This window comes from Marmota marmota, unplaced genomic scaffold (assembly GCF_001458135.2).
Source record: "Marmota marmota marmota unplaced genomic scaffold, marMar, whole genome shotgun sequence".
Classification (NCBI taxonomy): Eukaryota; Metazoa; Chordata; class Mammalia; order Rodentia; family Sciuridae; genus Marmota; species Marmota marmota.
In genome coordinates, this window is record NW_026000020.1 from 6,967,241 (window position 1) to 6,983,265 (window position 16,025).

Genomic DNA, 16,025 nt, shown 5'->3' on the forward strand with positions numbered 1-16,025 from the left:
AACAAAAACAAAGGCTGAATGTTCTCTCTGATAGGTGGATACTAACTCACAGTCAGGGAGTTGGGAGGGAAAAATAGAAGTTCAGTTGATTAGACTAAGGGGAATGAAGGGAAGGGAGGGGAACAGGACTAGGAAGGACAGTAGAATGAACTGGACATCAGTATGCCATGTGCATCTGTGAATATGTGACCAGTGTAACTGCACATCATGCACAACCACAGGAATGGGATCCTAATTAGGATAAGTTATACTCCATATGTCAAAACACACTCTGTCATGTATATCTAGAAAGAACAAACAAACAAACAAAAAAAAACCAAAAAACCCTGAGTGTTCCAAGAAAAGGGAGTGGTCCCCTGCATCCTGTCCTGCTGAGAAACCAAGAGAAGCCAGAGACAGGCCTGGCCTGTGGTGACCCAGCGGGAGTGGATGTGCAGGGCCAGCTGCAGGGGCTTCTCCCTGGGGGCTCTGGAGAGAGCAGGAGGATCAGGGACCGAGCCTGGAGGCACAGGGGCGGGAGGACCGGCCTGTGAACGGGAGGCAGTGACAGAGGAGAGGGGGCGACTGAGGCCCCAAAGGACCTGCCCCTCTAACAGAGGCAAGAGTCTGAGCTCAGGGCAGGTGGGTGCAGGGAGCGGGGTTGTGCATGCCTTGGGGGTGGGGAGAGGCTGGGAGGTTAGAGGGGGCGGGCAGCGTCCTGGGGGAGTCCGGAGACACTGGTGGTGTATTCCAAGCCAAGCCGGTCGATGCCGTGTGTTTCACTCTGGAAAAAGCAGATGCTGGTCAACAGCAGGATGCGGGAGGATGACTGAGGTCGGACGGAGGGGGCTGGGGTTTCGCCAGGTGACTAATGACAGGGAGAGGATGACTCTAGGGGCTGGGAAGGGGAAGGTCACGCAGGGCGTTCTGGGAAGAGGGTCCCAGGGACTGGAGAGGCTGGGGCCTCTGGGGAAGTAGGGTGTGCAGCCCCACGGGGGTCAGTCCTGGGAGCCGCTGGGGCACCCTGGGAGATCTGGGCCACCACCTCGCCTCTCAGGCCTGGAGAAGAAGTAACTCCAGGGCTTTCACCTAAGATGCCCCGCGTCTCTGTAGGCTGTGTCAGCCAGGGCAGGGACAACTGTCTTATCATCCTTTGAAAAAAGTGCAATTGCTTATGTGCTAGGTCACCTTTTCCCTAGGGCTCCTCTCTCCAAGGACATCCCTTGGGCACCATCCCTTGGGCACGATCTGTCAGCGCCCATGTATATCATACCTGCTGCCACTGTCCCGCACCACCCAACAACCCTGGGCCAGATGTGAGGACAGGGAAGTGACATTTGCTCTAATGGAGGGGCAGAGGCAGTGACCCCGTGGCACCCTGTCTAGATACGATGTGCTCATGTGAAAGAGGTGTTGTGTGCATGGCATCAAGAAACCTGGAGACAAGGGGCCCTTCCTCTGCCTGGGAGGGTGGTGACAGGTGAGTCAACCTGGAAGAGCACATCAGGAGGGGTCTCAGAACAAACGGGCAACAGCAGCTGGTGAAGCAGGGTCCTGATTGTCCCCTTCCCCATGTAGATGCTGAACTCTGCCTCTGCTGGTGGAACAGGATGACAGTGGAAGTCAGATCCAGTTTGGGAAGAGTGGAAGACTTGCTGGGGCACCTGCAGCCCTGTTGGGGCACCTGCAGCCCTGTTGTACGGGGGAGATGGAAAGCCATAGGCGGGAGCAGCCTTAGCAGTAGCACCCACCATCTTGAACAGTTGGAGGTCCCCAACACAGCCCTCGTTGGGGGGTTGGGAGGAGGTGAGCAACAGAGCTCACAGAGCCTGGGGCACCCTTCCAGCTTCAGGTGAGCATCTCCCAGTTCTGCCTATCTGCAGACTCTCCTCTGGGCTATGCCCACCTGGGCTGGTGCCCAACAAGGGTGCCCAGCATGGCCTGGCACTTGGTAGAACTGGAGTTGCCCCTTCAAGGAAGGCCCAGGTGTGCATGTTGGGGGTGGTGAAAAGGTACTCCTTGAGGGTGTCCAGATTCTGCAGGAGCAATGGGGACAGGCAGGAAATTGCTTTAGTGGCTGTTCCCAGTCCCTCACCGCCACCTTCACCCTTCCTCAGTGAAGGGATGACTGGGGTATCTCCATCACTGGTGAAGGTGGGTGCAGGCCCTCCCAGGTCCGTACAGTGGGAAATCCATCCCTAAAACCTCTCTGGTGAGACCTGGAGTGGGCAGGGGCAAGGCAGCAGCACAGTCAGCAGGGTAGCAGGGCAGGAGGGTGGGTCAGCAGGAGATCAAGGAGAAACCTTCTGGCAGCACGTGGCCAAGTGACTGGTCTGGGCTGCTCCCTGTCTGAGCCTGGGTAGGGGCAAGACTGTGTGGGCACCCAGAGGCCACACATCTTGTTTCCATGGAAGTGGGCAGGCCGGGGGTGGAGCTCTGGTGGGTAGGCTGGCTCATGTTGGGGGCTTGGGGGAGACCCCACTTTCAGAGATGGATTGATGCCTACCCACACAGACGATGCTCTGCAGGGCCATGAGCTGCACATCACTATGTCCAGCCCGGGTTTATGGCTTCCGGGGCCACAAAAAAGCAAGTGCTCCGAGCTGCCCAGGCTGGTGCTGGTGTTGCAGGGACAATGCCTGGGGAGGAGGGTACCTGAGCCAGAGAGTAGCTCAACAGCTCTTTAAGGGCGGGCATGGGGCGGGGGCTTAGTGTGCAATTTCTTCTCACCCACTCCTCTGTCCACCGCCACCCCAAGGGTACGGGGTGGGGGAGCAGGGAAGCTCCTCCCTTCATCGCTGCCCCTGAGACCGGCTTTTTCTGAACTGCCAGAAAAAGACCTCATCCCTCATGGGCACTGGATCTCCCCGCTGTGCACCAGGGCAGCGACCTCCTCTTCCCATTGGTCAAAATGCTGGCGATCGTCATGACCCCATGCAAACCTTAGCCTGTCTCAGCTGCTGCTTCGAGTCCACGCCAGTTTCCTTCTTACCACCTTTGCCCGCAATGGAGCAAAGTGAAGCAGCAACAGGAAAACTGAAATCGTAAATCCCAGGCTGAACAGCCTCTTCCCACTTGGGCTGGGCCTTTTCAGCGCCTCCAGGAGCGCGGACTGTCCCAGCACGCGGGCGGCAGCAGGGGGCGCTCGCAACCCGGAGACGCTCGCCTCAGACTCTGCAGGTCCCTGGAGTCCAGTCAGGGTGGAGCGAGGGATTCGGGACAGTCTCCCCGCTCCCACCCGCTCTCCGCTGGGTTGCCTCATGGCTAGGGTGTGGTTAGTTATGCTCCAGCGCCCCAACACTCCCCCACGCTCTCCTTTGGGCGACAGGAGGGGAGACCAGCTCGCACCCTCGCCCTTGATCTGGCTGCTCGGGTCCCAGCCTCGCAGTCTCCTTCTCAGTGCCCGCTGACGAGCAGCTCGGCCTCCTGGGTCCCCGCAGGTACCGACCCTTCCTCTTCGGCACTCATCCTTCCCAGAGTCCCCAAGGTCCCAGACGCTGGGCCCCTCTGACCTCCCTCCGCGTGGCGGCCGAGAGGAAAAGGGGTAGGGGCGCCAGGCGGAGGCCAGGGTGCGGGGAGGCAGCGCTCCTGCAAAGCGCATCTTCCAACCACGCTCCTCCGACCGCCCGCCCCCGCCCCACCTCCCGCTCCCGCCTCCAGTCTCCTCCTCCTCCCGCGGCTCCCGCCCTCCTCCCCACTCCCCTGCCGCGGCGGGTGCCTGCAGGCGCGGCTCCGGGCGAGAGCCGGCAGCGGAGCGAGCTCCTCGCTCTGCGTCTCCTCCCAGGACCGCCGAGCACATCCAGTCGGGTCTTCTAGGCTCCGCGCCCGGCGGTGCATCCGGCCACCCTGCGGTGCGACAGCGCTACTTTCCTGCAGTCTCGGGCGGGACGGGGACGACCGCGGGACAACTTGGAAAAACTTCTCTGGGGCAGACGGCAGGGACGCTGGGCGCTGGTGGAAGAGGATGTAGGAGGGCGGTGGCTGGCCCCGCGTGTCCCCGGACCTCCTAGGCACCGTTCGTCCGGGCCATGGGGCTCCAGCGCCTTCAGCATCGCCGGGGGGACCATCCCTTCGCCTAACCGAGCCGGGGTGCTGCTCTGTCCCGCCGTGCGTCCGCCTGGCGGGCAGCGGTGCCACTGGCCATGTCCGGCCCCACCATGGACCACCAGGAGCCCTACTCTGTGCAGGCTACAGCTGCCATCGCGGCAGCCATCACCTTCCTCATCCTCTTCACCATCTTCGGCAACGCGCTGGTCATCCTGGCCGTGTTGACCAGCCGCTCGCTTCGCGCACCGCAAAACCTGTTCTTGGTGTCGCTGGCTGCCGCTGACATCCTCGTGGCCACGCTCATCATCCCTTTCTCGCTGGCCAACGAGCTGCTGGGCTACTGGTACTTTCGGCGCACATGGTGCGAGGTGTACCTGGCGCTCGACGTGCTCTTCTGTACCTCGTCCATCGTGCACTTGTGCGCCATCAGCCTGGACCGCTACTGGGCGGTGAGCCGCGCGCTGGAGTACAACTCGAAGCGCACACCGCGCCGCATCAAGTGCATTATCCTCACGGTGTGGCTCATCGCAGCCGTCATCTCGCTGCCGCCCCTCATCTACAAGGGCGACCAGGGCCCCCAGCCCCACGGGCGCCCCCAGTGCAAGCTCAACCAAGAGGCCTGGTACATCTTAGCCTCCAGCATCGGCTCTTTCTTTGCACCCTGCCTCATCATGATCCTTGTCTACCTACGCATCTACCTGATTGCCAAACGCAGCCACCGCAGAGGGCCGGGGGCCAAAGGTGGGCCAGGCCCTAGTGAGGCGAAACAGTCCCGTCCTGTCCCTGGGGGCACTTCAGCCTCGGCCAAGGTGCCAACCCTGGCCTCTCCTCTGTCTTCTACTGGAGAGGCCAATGGACACCCCAAGCCCACTGGGGAGAAAGAGGAAGGAGAGGCCCCTGAAGAGCCTGGGAGCAGGGCCTTGCCCCCCAGCTGGACTGCCCTCCCCAAGGCAGATCAGAGCCAGAAGACGGACCTTTGTGGGGCAGCTCCAGAGGAGGACGCTGAAGAGGAGGAAGAGGAGGAAGAGTGTGACCCTCAGTCAGCGCCAGCATCTTCTGCCTCGGTTTGCAGTCCCCCCTCGCAGAAGCCACAGGGTTCCCGGGTGCTGGCCACCCTACGTGGACAGGTGCTCCTGGGCAGGGGTGCGGGTGCTGTGGGTGGGCAGTGGTGGCGACGGCGGGCGCAGCTGACCCGAGAGAAGCGGTTCACTTTCGTGCTGGCCGTGGTCATTGGGGTCTTTGTGCTCTGCTGGTTCCCCTTCTTCTTCAGCTACAGCCTGGGCGCCATCTGCCCACGGCACTGCAAGGTGCCCCAGGGCCTCTTCCAGTTCTTCTTCTGGATTGGCTACTGTAACAGCTCCCTGAACCCTGTCATTTACACCATCTTCAACCAGGACTTTCGTCGTGCCTTCCGAAGGATCCTTTGCCGCCAGTGGACCCAGACGGCCTGGTGAGCTGCCTGCCACCGCCCGTGTGGGGTTGGTGCCAGCGCCACCCTGTCTCTTGTCCTGCTTTACGTGGCTGTCTCCCTGGGGCTCTCTGGTCCCTGCGCAGTTCCTACAGGTTTCATCCTAGGAGTCCCCTTGGAGGGGAGGGGGAGGGGCAGAGATGCTGTTGACAGGGTCCATCTGAAGCATCCCCTGGCTGGCTTTGCTGGGGGGACCTCTTCTCCATCCCCTGCCCAGGCACAGGCAGATGGATGCAGCTCGGACCTTCCTGAATGTAACAGAGACCAGGTCAGAATAGAGCACCTCTGGGCCAGGCCCCTGCAGGCTGATGGACGGGCTTCCCTTTCTTGAAACCCTGAGTGCCTTGGCAGGTCATTCACTTGGGGTGTTTTTGTTTCTTTCGTACCCCCTGATCCCCCCGATCCCTCCAAAGAGCAGGAAGTCCACCTTCCACTTCCCCCAGGAGGGCCTGCTGCTGAGGCTGATGAAGAAGTGAAGTCTGTTCACCCACATGGGCACCATGGTCCTCCCTGGTGCTGGGATGGGGTTATGGGATGGCATTCTCTGGGCCCATCTCTCCCCCTTGCCTCTGGTTTTGGATCTGTGGCTCCTTTAAAGGCCAGAACCATGCTTTGGCTTCCCCACCCGACCCTCCTCTGGGAGGCAGGTAGGCACGTGGATGCCTCTGTAGGGAGGCTTGGAGGCCTGGCCTCTGCCTCATGGGAGATCCCCGATCACTGGCACTCACCCCTGCAAAACGCAGGGTGACAATAACTCGCCGCCCACTTGCTGCCGGAGATGAAAGGCTTTGCAGAAATCTCTGTGCTCCACGGGGAACATGCTAGAGAACCGTCAAATGTGATTATCCGGTGATGTAAAAGCCCCTTTTCTCTGTGCTTACCGCCACCCGAGTTCCTGTAGACTTTTGTTCTGTCCCTGGGGTGTGTGAATTCCTACCCCAAACTGGAAGCAGAGAGCAGCTCACAGTACTGCTATTTGAAGTCACAGGATTTCTTTGAGAACGTGTTCTTGTGCCCACAAAGGTTTGAGTTATTATGCCGGTGACAGCTTCTTGATGTGTCACCTGCAACACCAAGAGGATTTGCATGGCTTGGCTCCCACCCCAGGAGGGAATAAGTCTTTTGTCATCAAACAGGAAAATTTCCCCCCAAAGATGGCTAAAAATACCCACATCATGGAAGGAGTCTGAGCTGAGAGCCCAAGGAGGAAGGCAGAGCCCCCGGTGGGTGCAGAGGCCGGAGCAGGCAGCGAGGCCCTGAGGACCGCTGGGGGAGCCCCAAGCTGCCGTGCGTGGACAGGTTTCTGACCTCCAGCTGGGTTCCTGTGGCGCGTAACTCACCCCATGCCTTATTGATGGAGAACCGGGCAACGACGCTGCCCTGGGCTGAGGGCCTGTCCCTCTTGGTCCTCTCCTCCACCCGAGATCCTGGTACCCAGAACAGTCTCTAAAGCGCAGTGCCCCATCTTCCCCAAGGGCTGCTTGGCGTGTGGCCTGCCAGTGTGGGGGTTGGGGTGGGCTGAGTGGCACAGGTTGTTGGCACTCTGATGAACCTGCCAGATCCGGAAGGTGCCGAAGAGGTTTTTGGGGGAGAATGGCGGGGACCAAAAAGATCCGAGCTTGGTCTTTGGCCAGTTGCAGCTGTGAGGCCAGGACATTGGCTTGGGGTGTGGCTGGTGGGCTGGGCCCAGGGGAGGGATTGACATGTGACCATCTGCTGGCCCATCTTTTGTGTGCTGCATGGGACCCCTGGTAATGTGGCCTGTGGCCCTCTTGTGACATGCAGGCATTTTTTAAAAGTCTGAGCTATTTTATCAATAAAGGATATTTTGTAATAAGCAAGCAGTGTCATCATTGTCCCAGGGACGTCACACTCCAGGTGTTAGCCCAATGAGCTGGGGCTCTCTTCCAGGGCCACCGTCCTCTCCTCCCCCGCCCCCTCCCCAACACCTGCCTGTCAGCAGCCTTCCTCATCATCACAAGCAATGGGGTGACTGTGGCTGCCTGGAAGGGAGGGAAAGGAGAAAGGAGGCTCCCTGGAAGAGGAGGCCTGTGGGTTGGGTCCTGGGCGAGGAGCAGGAGTCCACCAAGAGGCAAGGTAGGAAGTGTGGAGTTGGCTAGATGAGTGATAGGGTTTGAGAGACAGCCCCAAGCTGGTCAGGGCCCAGATATGGTGGTTGGACACCACCCACATGGTTAGGAGGAACAGAGGGTGGGAGAGAGGAAGGCCATCCACTCCCCTGGGGACTGAACCCAAAGACGCTTACACAGCCTTTTTTTTTTTTTTTTCCGTTGTTGATGGACCTTTTTAAAATTTATTTATGTGGAGTGCTGAGGACTGAACCCAGTGCCTCACACATGCTGGGCAGGTGCTCTACCACTGAGCCCCAGCCCCAGCCCCTCCCCAGCCCTTTATAGAGACAGGGTCTTGCTGAGTTACTTAGGGCCTCGCTAAGTTGCTGAGGCTGGCTTTGAACTCGCCATCCTCCTGCCTCAGCCTCCAGAGCCGCTGGGAAGACAGGTGTGTGCCTCGGCGCCTGGCCAGGAAGGCCATTTTTTTTCGGAATGGCATTAAGCCGCTCTCTGCAGCAAGGGGTAGGAGTGGGGAATGGAGCTGCTTCCCTTCCGCTGTCCCCTGCTAAGACTCAGCCCCAGCCTTCGGAGCTGGAAGGCCTGCTGAGGTCATTCCCTGATGGACATATGAGGTCCTCATGCTGTCCCGTGAGTGGGAGTAAGAGTCAGTCCTTAGGCCTTAGGGAGGGCAGCCTCAGGGCCCCCAACTGGACTGGTCTGGCTCCGTGAGCAGGGGAGGTGATGGCAAGCTGCTACAAGGACACCATGGGCAAGGGGACACCTGTGGCAGACCCCGGGGAGGGAGACCAGGGGGTGGGCCGTGAGGCCAGCGTCTGAGGTGTAGGGGCCACGCCTCTGCTAGGAATGACCAGTGGGGGTCCCAGTGTGCCCGCCACCCTTGGTGGATATAGGCTTTGCTGAGGTCTAACAATAAAGATCTACCCTGCCCTGCTCCAGCTCCTTCCAGTGGCCAGGGCGCCCTGTGCCGAGGCCCTGAGGCCACATGCAGCAGAACTTCTCAGTCTGTCTTAGGTCAGCCCAGGCTCCTCTGCTGTGCCTTGGGTGAAGGGGTAGGTCCTGGGGCTTGGGAGTAGACTCCCTGCCCCACTCTGGACAGGAGCAGCAGGTCAGCCTTGCTGGAACGGGACTGTGTGAAGCCCATTCTGAATACACTGTCTCACTGAATCCTCAAAACCTTGCTGGAGTGGTCATTTTTACAAAAGAAGAAGCTGAGGTTCAAGGTCACCCAGATGGGTCATGGAACCATAAAACTGTAAAGTTCAGGTCCAGAAAAATTGTGGTTCCATCTCTTGAGTAGCTCTCGTTCAGTGACATCTTCTGTCTGGAGGTACTGAGACTCTATTAGGCTGGGGTCAGTAGGCAGCAGTGCTGTGATCGATTGCTCATGTCTGTGCTGGCCACAGACCGTGTAAGCTATGGTATATATGTCTCAGGTTTTCCGTTTCTGAAAGCTAAGCGCAATCCATGAATTTCACTGAAGAAGAGATGGATCCCAGAGACAAATGATGTGCCTCAGGTGGCCTCACACAGGCACATGGTGGCAGGACTGGATCTAGAATCCTGGTGGCCCAGCATACTGCACCTTCTTACTGAAGGAAATGAATTGCACCCAGACTCAAGCAGTAACATTCCTGCATTCAGGAAACTTCTGCTGGCAGCCTGCTTATGTCAGGTCCTGGTCTAGTCTTATTCTCATTTTGCTGCTTTATTCAGTTCTCAGATGAGGAAGGTGGGGGGCAGAATCCCAGAGACTTGTCCAGAGTCACACAGCTAATAACGGTTGCAGGTGAAGCTGGATCAAGGAACCTGGGTTCCCAGTGTGGCTTTCCCTCCTCTCATGCCACATTCCTGCAATTCTCTGTTAGTAAGACCTGCTCTTGATTCCACCCTCAGCCCATCTGAAGGTGACTGGATTGATAAAGTGGGCCCAGAGTGACAGAGATGGGGAAGTGGGGTGGGTGCAGCCCTTTCTTCCTAGGGACCAATCCTGCCAAACACCAAAGAGATGAGAACAGGGAGCCTTGGTAGTTCACCAGATGGCAGTGAGATGTCTTGGTTGGCACACTGACCTTCTGTAGATCCCTTTCTTAATAAGCTGTCCCTGAGGGATGTGGAGGAATCTCAGTGAATCGGGAGGCTGAGGCAGGAGGATCACAAGTTCAGGGCCAGCCTCAGCAACTTAGCGATACCCTAAGCAACTTAGTAAGACAAGGTCTCATTTTTTTTTAAAGGGGCTGGTGATGTATTTCAATGCAAGGTGTCCCTATATTCCATTCCTGGGATCAGGAAAAAAAAAAGACATCCCTGATAAAAGGGCAGCCCCAGCATGTGCTCGCACGCGCGCGCACACACACACACACACATTAAAAAAAAAACAAAAAAAAAAAAAACAGGGAGGGAGTAGAGACCCTCCAGCCACCCCTGCTCTGGGAGAATCACAGTTCACAAGGGATACCCTTCAGTCCCTGCTTCAAGACAGCTACTGAGAAATTGGGGACCTCCGAGAATTTCTCTTTTGAGCATGTGTGAGAAGCTCTTGACCGTCCACTCAGAAGGTACTGGACACAGGAGAGCCTGCTCCAGAGACCCGACGTGGAGGACAGCTGGGTAGCCAAGCTCCTGCCCGCCCCTGTTCCTCGGCATGATCTCGTGTGTGTGTGTGTGTGTGTGTGTGTACATGCACGCGTGTGTGTGTACATATATATATATATATAGATAGATAGATAGATAGATAGATAGTGTGTGTGTGTGTGCATGTGTGTGCGCGTGTCTGTACCTGCATGCGTTGCAGGTGCTGGACCTGGATTGGGACCCTGCCTACCCAGCTCCACCTGTGAACAGGGCTCCTCGTGGCTGGGGAAGAGGCGTCTGCTCAGCTGCAGTTGGCACCAGCCACCTCTGGTTTCTGGCCCTGGCCATTCTGCTCTCGGGGCCTGGTGGCTGTAGGTGGCAGAGCTGGCCGGGACTGCTCTGCCCATAGGAATCACAGTAGGTGGGGACCCCAGGGTTCAGGTCCTGCCTCTGCCACATCTGTTGGGCTGGCCGTGGTCAGGGCTTGGTCCCTCCCTGGGCCTCAGTGTCCTTGACTACCCATGGAGGATTGTCCTGTGGTCCCCTGGGGACCCCAGCATGGACTCCCTCTCTCCTCTTCCCACTGTCCCCCGTCCCTATAGAGTCCCTACAGACATGGAGGATCCTGGAGCTAATCAGCTGTCCTCAGAGTCAGGTTCTTGGGCAGGACAGAGCTGTACCTCGGTGCAGAATTGGGCACCAAGTCTGGAGTGACTGGTCTGTTTGGGGCCTTCTGAGACATGCAGTGGGGAGAGAAGAAGGTCAGCTCTGGGGTCTTAGGGCCTAGTGGTGTGACTGTCATTCCCGTTTGGGGCCAGGAAACAAGCCGAGGTCATTGAATCCAGCCGTGCACCCAACCCCACCTCATCCCAGCTGGATGGCTCAGGACCCCCGTCTGCCTCTGTGGGTGCTGCCGGGTCTTTCCTGTGGAGGCCCTGTGCGGTCCTGGGAGAGCTCCCTGTGGGCTGATGCCCAGGCTGGGGAGGCCAGGCTCCAGCCTTCTTCCTCCAGCTCTGCGCCGCCAGCAGGGGAGGAGGGGGTGGGGGTGCTGCCTGGCTAAAATTAGATCACGGGATTCTTGGGTGCTCCACAACGGGTCCGGCCTTCCATCCGGCCTGGGGAGGCTGCTGTCCGGAGGCAAGAGATGAAGGAGCCTGGAGTCCCAGCTCCCTCCCTGTGGGCTCTGATTTTTTCACACCCTAGCCTGGCCCTGGCCGGGGCTCCTGCCCTTGGCTTGGCCTTGGAGCCCTCCACTGATGAGCGGTGACTTCCACCGAGGCCCCTGTGGCAGCCCCTCACCCTGGGCTCCCGCTGCCCCCTTCCGGGCTCCCCCTCTTCCCTCCTCCTGGCCCTTCCCACTTCCGTCCTCGGTGACTGCTCCCCCTCCTCTGAGTCCCCCACTGCCTCCTGTGGACCCTCTGGCTTCTGTCCCACCCAGAGCTTGGATCTTCACAGGCCCCAGAGGCTCGTGGCCTAGTGGTGGCTGTGAGGGGACCGGAACAGGCTGGAGATGGAAAAAAGAGCCTTCCTCCTGGAAAGTTGGGCTATTTCTGTCCTTGGGGGGGCCCCCGGGGGGGCCCAGCTCTGGGCGGGGCAGGTGGGGGAGGTGCTGGGCCAGGCCCGGGCGTGAGGGTCCTGACCTTGACTTCCCCAGGGAGGGGACAGGCTCCTTTTGGAGCTCCATTCTCCGATGGCAGGAGCTTCCCCACCCCGCCCACTCCTCCACTCCCCAGGGCCACTTCAAGACGGGAAAGGGCTGGGCTGTGGCCTGGGGGGACCCAGGTGTCCCTTTCCCACTCGACCCAGCTGCAGCTGTGCGGGAGGGAGCGTGAGAGGCTGCTGGGCCGGGGCCTGGAGTCCCTGGACACTGGGGGGAGGGGCGGCAAGGGTGAAGCCCAGGGTTCTCTCCCAGGGTGACCACAGAGTCAGGTCGTCTCGGAACAGCTGCTCCAGCTGCAGGTCCAGGCTGTGGCCCCCTTTCCTCTGCTGGCCTGGCAGCTGGCATCAGAGTGGGCACCCAGCTAGCAGCCTGTGAAGGATCCCTTAGCTGTATCACAAGCTCTGGTGGCCGTCCCAGCGGGGCCACCAAATTTCTGGTTAACCCAGGGCGAATCCCTTCACCTCTCTGGGCTTCAACATTTTCAAGGTCAGATGAAGCTGTGGGACTGGCTTCAAATAATGTCCTGGTTGCCGGCCCAGGAGCCACCGAGCAGGAGGAGGGAGGGGTAACTGAGGTCCCCTCCCCTGTCCACTCGGCCGCCCCACCCTCCAGGTCCTCTCCCCTGCCCTCCCTGTGTCCACTCAGCTTCCAGACCCCAGGAACATGCTTCAGTCACCTCCTGGTCCTGCCTTGGGCACATGTGTCCCTAGGTGGCCGAGCTGCAAAAGGGCTATCCTGGAGGGTGTCACCAGGACCCGTGGGAACTGGAGGGACAAGGAGAGGCCACCTTCCTGGGTTTGATATTGTGTCTAAAGCGAGTCTGGGAAGCTGGGGGACAGAGAGGAGGAAGTGAGACCCTGGAGGGCAGGGAGGGGAGGTGGGCTCCGGGAAGCCATGCTCCCCCCGGCGCCCCGGCTTGGAATGACCTGTGCGACCCCAGCCTTGGCCACAGAGGGGCCAGTGGGGCAGGGCCGTGACGTGTGCCCGTGGGCCTCCCCAGAGAGGGTAGCCCAAGCCAGCAGGGACGTGGCAGCCTCGCCCCATGGGCCATATTGGATCGGTGAGTTTTCCAGCAACGTGGTGACGGGCTTGGCATGAGTCACCCAAGGCTGGGGACCATGGGCTCTGGGGACATGTTCTGATGTGGGTTTTTGCATTTTCTATTTTGTTTTGTTTTCTCTGTAGTTTCCTAGAGAAATTCTGCTGGGAGATTCCATCTGGTCTTGGCTGAGTTAGAAACCGGGGAACCATCCCACAGATCCAAGGGGAGCACAGAACATGGAGGGGTGGGAGGGTCCAGCCCTGAGAGTGCAGGTAGAGATGGGGCTGGACAGAGGTGACAGGAAGAGAAAGGGCATAATTGGGGTCATACTGGTGGTAGCAGGAAAAGAACCCTGGCTCAGGAGTTGGGCCAGTCTACCCAGCCTCTGCGTATTGGCTATGTAGCCTCACACCAACTGCTCAACCTTTCTGAGCTCAATTTCCTGGACATTTGAAGTGGGATAACATTGGTGACTTTAAGACTGGACAGGGTTGGGAGGTAGCGATGATGGATAAGATGTCCCCAGGAGTGTGAGAGATTGGCATCTGTGCATGGCAACACCGTTGTGACTACTTGGAACCTCTGGTTCTTTCTAAGGTGAGCTGACTCAGTCTCTGGTTCTAGATGTCCCCTGTTGAGTGGCCTGATAGGAGGAGGGTGGACTTGGTGGCCTGGAAGATGGCTCTGTTCTGAATATTGAGCCTACTCTACCCGCCTTCCCGCGCTCCATACTTCTCTGGGCTCGAAGCCTCTGGGGAGCTGCGGGAGGTTCTCTCCCTGTGCAGCTGGGCAGGAAGGTTCTCAGATCGCTGCCTCCGGATCCTCCTATCGCTGTGCCCATGACAGACATCAACAATGGATCCCAGAGCGCTCTCCATGAGCAGAGGGGAGCTACAGCGAGCTCAGGCAGGCCTTTGTAAATGGCTGCTGGCCTGAGGTGAGACCACCTTGCCTCTCGGTTCTGGGCAGAGTCCCAGCCCTGTCTGGTGGGTAGGGGACAGGGCTGTCCATCCCAGTGTGATGTGAGCCAAGCCATTGTGGGCAGTAAAGAGGGTCACCTGTTGACTCCAGGATTCTTGCACGGCTGTGTTGGCAGTCTGGGGAGAGCCCCACATCTGGGCACAGCTGGTGAGCAGAGGTTTGGGTCATCATGGCAGGTATGGGTGGGGGCTCCTCGGGCTGGCATGCCTTGACCCCAGCCAGAGATGGACAGGAGGGTGGGGAGCAAGGGTGGGGACAGCTTGGAGGGAAGGGTGGTTCAGAGTCACCCGACCCCCATGTGGACCAGCCTCTGCGGCTTGTGCCTCTGTCCCCTGGCTGAGGGTGGACCTTGTCACTCCCTAGGTTCCAGGAGTGAAACTTGTAGCCCATTCCCGAGTCCCCACAGTGGGCGTCCAGGTGTCCGTGTGTGACACTGGACAGCACCTGGCAGGTGGTGAACGTGTGAGCACTGCTCCGACACCCGCCGTCTCTGCGGGGGCCAGGATGTTCCCAGGAAGTGTGACGAGGTGCAGAAAGCCACATCTACAACTGTCCCCAGGGAGGGGACCACTGAAGCTCCAGTCCCGACGTGAGGGAGAACAGATGTCACACATTTCCTGAGCCACCCTGGGGGGAACAAGCAGCTGAGTTGCACAGCGCAGCTCTGGTGTGGCTGAGTGGGGGTGCAGGTCTGGGGCTGGAGGGGCATAGCTGGGGACCCTGGAGGGGGCCGGTGTCCTCTGCCCCACACAGGTGGACAGTAGGTCCAGGAGGAGCAAGTTGGAGGGCTCCATGTTGAACCTGCCTGGACCCCTGGGTCCCTTCTTGCCCCAGGTCTCTGGTGGCTAAGCTTGGTGGCTGGCTCCATAGGCCCAGCAGGAGCCAGGCGTCCAGCGGTGAGGACAGACCAGCAGCACCGAGGTTATGGAGCACCGAGGGTGGCACCTGGGGAGGCGGCCCGCCAGGCACTGAGCGGGGTAAGCCTGGGCCAGGCAGGAAGAAGGGGCTGCTGGGGGTGCCCTGCAGAGGCTGGAGGTGTCCCAGGCAGGACAGGGCCACGGTGGTGGGGGCTGGGGCATACCGTCCAGGCTGGGGGGTGGGATATGGGGACCAGCTGGTCCTGAGCGGCCTTCTAGCTCCAGGCTGCCCCCTAGGGACAGAGGACTGGGTAGAATGAGGCCGCCAAGGGGGCGGGGGGCGGGGGGAGCTCCAGAGGTGACTGACTAAAAATAAGTTGGGAATGTCAGGGTCCCTTTGCTCCAGGAAGTAAGGAGGAGGGCTGAGTGTCCGAAGCCAGCCTGGACGGAGGAGGAGGACAGGCGGGGAGGAGGCCTAGGGGAGGGGACAAAATCACAGCTGAAGGCGTCCAAAAAACCTGTTTGTTTATTTTCTTCTCTGGGCTGACATCTCTCGGGCTGCCGCTCCCTGGGTCTGGCCCCGCGTGGCCCCGCAGCCCCGCGTGGCCAGGAACTTCCCTAGGTGCCCAGTTCCTGGGGACCCCTCAGAGATACTGGCAGGGAGGACCGGGGTTCTGTGGGTAAAGGCACAAGGGACCAGTTGTCGGAGGCCTGCTTTGGAGCATAAGAATAACCTTCTGTGTCCAAGGTCACCTCTGGCCCTTCTAATCATCATGCAGATGCAGAAGGCGGCCCCTGGGCAGTTTAGGGACTTGTCTTGGGTCCCATGGCTGGGGCCCTGGTGACAGTCAGACATGGCAGCATCTCAGCCCTCAGGGCCTTGAAGGGAGGGTGGGGAGGGCTGGTGGTGACAGGCCTGTGGTGGGGGTGGGGGTGCCAGGGGGCTGCCACCAGGCTTCCTAACATGGCTCAGGGGTCACCTTGCAGGCCTGAGCAGCTGCCCCGGGCCCTGGGACAGGCCCATGAGGAGCAGACCGAGGAGGCAGACCGCCCCCTGGGCTGACCCTGGCCGGGGGGGCCGCAGGAGTTGCCAGGTCCTCTTGCCTAGGCCTCCGGCCTCCCCTGAGCACACCCCTGGCCCCAGGCCCAGCTCGGGAACACCTACGACCAGCGACCGCTTTTCCTCCCTCCTTCCTGTCCTTCTCTCTTGGTCCTCACTCCAAAGAGCCTCTGTCCGGTGAGCCTTGACCACCTGGACATCGCTGTCCACTGGCGCCCTCTCCTCTGGGTGCCTGCCCCTGTGGGCCTGTGCCCTCTGATCACCCTC

At 59.8% G+C, this 16,025-nt stretch overlaps 1 protein-coding gene across 1 annotated transcript; it reads left to right on the forward strand.

Moving 5' to 3' along the window:
- The first annotated feature begins 3,181 nt into the window (after positions 1–3,181).
- Positions 3,182–7,331, forward strand: Adra2b (adrenoceptor alpha 2B). The gene is made up of 2 exons (XM_015499738.2): positions 3,182–3,419; positions 3,764–7,331. The coding sequence occupies exon 2, from the start codon at positions 4,122–4,124 to the stop codon at positions 5,478–5,480; it is 1,359 nt and encodes a 452-aa protein (XP_015355224.1). The 5' UTR covers positions 3,182–3,419; positions 3,764–4,121; the 3' UTR covers positions 5,481–7,331.
- The last annotated feature ends 8,694 nt before the right edge of the window (positions 7,332–16,025 follow it).